The sequence below is a fragment of the Mandrillus leucophaeus genome, unplaced genomic scaffold (genome assembly GCF_000951045.1).
Source record: "Mandrillus leucophaeus isolate KB7577 unplaced genomic scaffold, Mleu.le_1.0 Scaffold8, whole genome shotgun sequence".
NCBI lineage: Eukaryota > Metazoa > Chordata > Mammalia > Primates > Cercopithecidae > Mandrillus > Mandrillus leucophaeus.
This window is the reverse complement of record NW_012108696.1, coordinates 50,193-54,632: the sequence shown is the minus strand read 5'-3', so window position 1 is coordinate 54,632 and position 4,440 is coordinate 50,193. Positions and strand designations below refer to the sequence as shown.

At 56.4% G+C, this 4,440-nt stretch overlaps 1 protein-coding gene across 1 annotated transcript in view; it reads right to left on the bottom strand.

Moving 5' to 3' along the window:
* TLE6 (transducin-like enhancer of split 6) overlaps window positions 1-4,440 on the bottom strand; it is a 23,042-nt gene that overhangs the window by 8,450 nt on the left and 10,152 nt on the right. The window contains exons 6-13 of the mRNA XM_011967447.1: window positions 3,668-3,730; window positions 3,321-3,576; window positions 3,186-3,202; window positions 2,776-2,842; window positions 2,591-2,667; window positions 2,438-2,475; window positions 1,249-1,501; window positions 777-1,027 (exon numbers count right to left, since the gene is read on the bottom strand). Of these exons, the coding sequence (XP_011822837.1) occupies window positions 777-1,027; window positions 1,249-1,501; window positions 2,438-2,475; window positions 2,591-2,667; window positions 2,776-2,842; window positions 3,186-3,202; window positions 3,321-3,576; window positions 3,668-3,730 (1,022 nt within the window). The remainder of the gene's footprint in view (window positions 1-776; window positions 1,028-1,248; window positions 1,502-2,437; window positions 2,476-2,590; window positions 2,668-2,775; window positions 2,843-3,185; window positions 3,203-3,320; window positions 3,577-3,667; window positions 3,731-4,440) is intronic.

Below are 4,440 nucleotides of genomic sequence, written 5' to 3'. Positions count from 1 at the left end.
TGTTGTTTTCTTTTTTTTGAGATGGAGTCTGGCTCTGTCGCCCAGGCTGGAGTGCAGTGGCACAGATCTCAGCTCACTGCAAGCTCCGCATCCCGGGTTCAAGCGATTCTCCTGCCTCACCTCCCGAGTAGCTGGGACTACAGGCGCTCACCACCACGCCTGGCTAATTTTTTTGTATTTTAGTAGAGACAGGGTTTCACCGTGTTAGCTAGGATAGTCTTGATCTCCTGACCTCGTGATCTGCCCATCTTGGCCTCCCCCAAAGTGCTGGGAGTACAGGTGTGAGCCACTGTGCCTGGCTAATTTAGATATACATATTTTTAAATAGAGATGGGGTCTCATTATGTTACCCAGGTTAATCTCGAACTCCTGGGCTTAAGCATTTCTTCCGTCTTGACCTCCCAAAGTGCTGGGTTTACATTTTTGAGGCACCACGCCTAGCCTGCTGTTTTATATTTTTACAACAAATTTGCACTTCTAACAAGCCTTTGAGTTTGGGGCTGTCACATCCTGTGTCCAGGTGGGGAAACTGAGGCAGACAAAAAGTAAAATGCCCTGGGATGCAAGGAATACACTCCAGCCAAGAGTCAAGTCCGCACCCTCCAACTTTCTCAAATGCAAGTTCAAGGGGGCAAGGGGCTTTGGCTGGGAGAGTGCTATATCCCAGGTTCAGGTGGCAGCAGGAAGGTGGGCAGAGGTGGTGGCAGGAAGGTGGGCGGAGGTGGCCACAGGAGGCTGGAAACAGGATGCTGCCCCTGCCCACCCCTCAAACACACCTGACCACACTGTGATCCCGCAGGTCCCAGATCCTGACCACGCCGTTAGTGAAGCTGGCAAAGGCCAGGTTGGCATCCAGATTGGCATCTAGGGCCTGGCAGTTGAGACCTGCACAGGGTAACTGCTTCTTCACGTGCAGGGAGGGCGCCGCCAGGTCCCACACGCTCACACAGGCCAGGTTGTAACCACCGGTGAACAGGCTCCTACTGTTTGAGGACAGCAGGCAGGTACGCAGGAAGGCCCCAGGGGTCTGGGATGGGCAGAGTCACCGTGAGCTGTCGCCCCCTGTGGCGTTCTGCCTGGACTGCTTTGCCTCATGAGAGCGAACTCCTATTCATCCTTTAGGTTCCTAGCTATTATGCCCCTTTTCCCTGGAAGCCCTCTCGCCACCATCTGGGCTCTCCCAGACTCAAACCTCAAACCCCCTGTTCCCAGAAGCCCTGCACCCCAGGAAACCAAGGCCGCCCTCACCTGGACAGGCAGGTGGCTCTCTGGGAACCTGTCTTCAGCCACCTGGCCAGTCAGGCTCCACACCTTGACGCCTCTTCTGCCACAGGTGAACACATGCCGCGTGAAGCTGCTGATGGCTGTGGCGACCACGAGCTCCCCATGTGCCAAAATCCGCATCTTCTCCAGTTTGCACGGGACGGCGAGTCTCTTAGACCGCCCGGGCAAGGCATCTGGCCTCTTCCACGTATCTTCAAAGTCCTCAGGGTCCCAGGATCTTGGGAGGGGAGGCCTCAGGGTAACTGACCTGCCTGTGAGCCCCCTTTGCCCGGTGGGAGCCACACATCAAGGCCTAGAGGGGCTTCATTCTTTTTCAGATTTTGATCCCCCCTTCTCAAGGCCTTGTTTTACCCTCAGACTCCCCAAATGTCCTGCTCACATTCCTTCAAGTACTGTCCCTTTGCCACAGCCCTCCGTATACTTCTGCTTTCTTCCTAGACTGCTTTGCCCCAGGAAGGAGAACTCCTATTCATCCTTTAGGGTCCTAGCTATTATGCCCCTTCCCCAGAAAAGCTTTCTTTGCCCCATCTGGGTTCTCCCAGCATCACTCCACAAGGTTGCAACAATCTGCATCCAGTTCTAACACAGCTACACCCCACCCCCTTCCATGAAAATGTCTTCCCCAAATGCCTTGAGCTCGGTATTGGGGTGACAATCCTGTGAACCTAACAATGAACTTTTTTTTGAGATGGAATCTCGCTCTGTCACCCAGGCTGGAATGCAGTAGGGGTTATCTCAGCTCACTGCAAGCTCCGCCTCCCAGGTTCATACCATTCTCCTGTCTCAGCCTCCCAAGTAGCTGGGACTACAGGCGCCCGCCACCACGCCTGGCTAATTTTTTGGATTTTTAGTAGAGACGGGGTTTCACCGTGTTAGCCAGGATGGTCTCGATCTCCTGACCTTGTGATCCGCCCACCTTGGCCTCCCAAAGTGCTGGGATTACAGGCATGAGCCACCGTGCCTGGCCTAACACTGCACTTTTCTACCCAGCCTCTGCAGCTGCTGTTGGAGAGGATGGCAGAGTAGTGATGGGAAAGGGGGAAGAAAGTATGACACCTCTGTTCCCCTCTATGTGCCGGGAACAGAGGTATAGACAGGAAGGAATTCCCGCTGACCCTCACCCCGCCCAAAAGCAAACAGTGCAGACACTTACATGGACTGTAGAAACGGAGAGGCTCTTCCTGGAGGCTCCTGTAGGTGGGGGAGATCACAGCTGCCCCCAGGCTCCCCACACATCTGTGTCCACCTCCTCTACCCCACCCGGGCCGCCTTCATGCTGGGCTACCAGCTCGGGCCTGGGTCTCACCTGGACCACACGACACCTTGTGTTCCTGTCTTGGGAACCATTGGCGGGGCTGGAGGAGGTCTCAGGTGGCCTGGGGGCTAGTCGGGAGACAAGAGGGACTAAGCGACTTGCATTGGCTCCTAAGCGCAGGCTGCCCCCGACCCCATCCCGCCTGGAGTCTGTCGGCCCCCGCCCGCTGGGATTACTGGAGGCATCTTCGGGACACGGGTCCGCTCCTGGGTCACAGGATCCCGGCGTCTTGCTTTCCTGCCCCTGGGAAATGGAAAAGTCTCATTAGGCCTGTTAGGACCAGAAACCCTCAGGGATTCCTGGGCAGCGTGCACAGGGCTTGTCAACTGCCTGGGGTCCCATCTCCGGGTCCAGGCAGAGTTGCAGAGAAGGTGTCAGGGTATAGGGTCCTGGAAGCCCTGGGCTGTGGGTCCTAGGCTGCTCCAGTATAGCCTCCTGGATCACCCAAGTGCCCCCCCGGGCGACTCGAGGGGCAGGACGGAAGGAAGGCAAATTGCACAGGAACCTCAGGTGCCTTGACCTGGGGGAGCCCAGCTGTCTGCCTGGAAGCCCACCCCTCCGGGTAGGGCCGAGGTTGTTTACTCACCAGGCCTGGTGCCTGCTCTGTCTCTATGACAACGGAGAGGAGGAGGGGGACAGAGAGAGAACAGCAGGGTTCACTGCACAGCCCCCGGATGCAGCCTGCGGCCGCCCCTTCCCTCTCAGCCTCAGGGACGCTCACGTCTGTCTCTGGGCTTTGCCTTCTCATCTCGGACGCCGGCAAAAATCCGCCAGAGTTGCTCTGTCAGAGTGTCGTGCCAAAACCAAGGCTCCTTGTCCCAGAACAGCTGGGTCTCCGGCTGGTCGTCTGCCTCCAGAGGCCGCCGGAGCCAGTTGGAGGACCTGGTGGCCATGATGTCCTCAAAGCTTGACTCCTGCGGGGTCTTGTCCTCCGCCTGCCGGGGCGTCCCAGGGCTGACTGCTTCAGCAGGGGAGACCTGGCCCGGCAGGAACGAGGTGGTGACAGCTTTGAGGATGTACCTTCACCCAAGCCTGTCCCCTCCCCTCCTCGAAGACCCAGACACCCACCTGCTCAGACTGGACACCCTGGAGTTGGCTGCAGCTCTCCACAATCTGTAAGAAGTTTCCTATCTAGAGGGAGGTTGGCAGCAAAACAGTTAAACGTTGTTGCAGTTAAGGGTTTGCAACCCTACAGCATGGTTATCCCCACCTGTCAAAGGAGATTATCGCATCTACTTTTTTCTTTTTTTGAGACCGAGTCTCACTGCGTTGCCCAGGCGGGAATGCAGTGGCACCATCTCGGCTCACTGCAACCTCCGCCTCCCAGGTTCAAGTGAGTCTCTTGCCTCAGCCTCCTGAGTAGCTGGGATTACAGGTGCCCGCCACCACGCCCAGCTAATTTTTTTATTTTTAGTAAAGATGGGGTTCACCATGTTGGCCAGGCTGGTCTTGAACTCCTGACCTCAAGTGATCTGCCCACCTCAGTCTCACTAAGTGCTGGGATTACAGGTGTAAGCCACTACCCCCGGCCTTCATCTACTTTTTTTGGAGCTAAGATCTCACTCTGACACCCAGGCTGGAGTGCAGTGGAGCGATGACAGCTCACTGTACTCTCAACCTCCCAGGCTCAAGTGATCCTCCCATCCCTCCTACTCAGCTCCTGAGTAGCTGGGGTTACAGGTGTGCACCACCATGCTCAGCTAATTTAAATACATTTTTTTGTAGAAACGGGGGTCTCATTATATTGCCCAAGCTGGTCTTGAATTCCTGGCCTCAAGTGATCCTCCCACCTCAGCCTCCCAAAAGTGCTGGGATAACAGGTGTGAGCCACCGCACCCGGC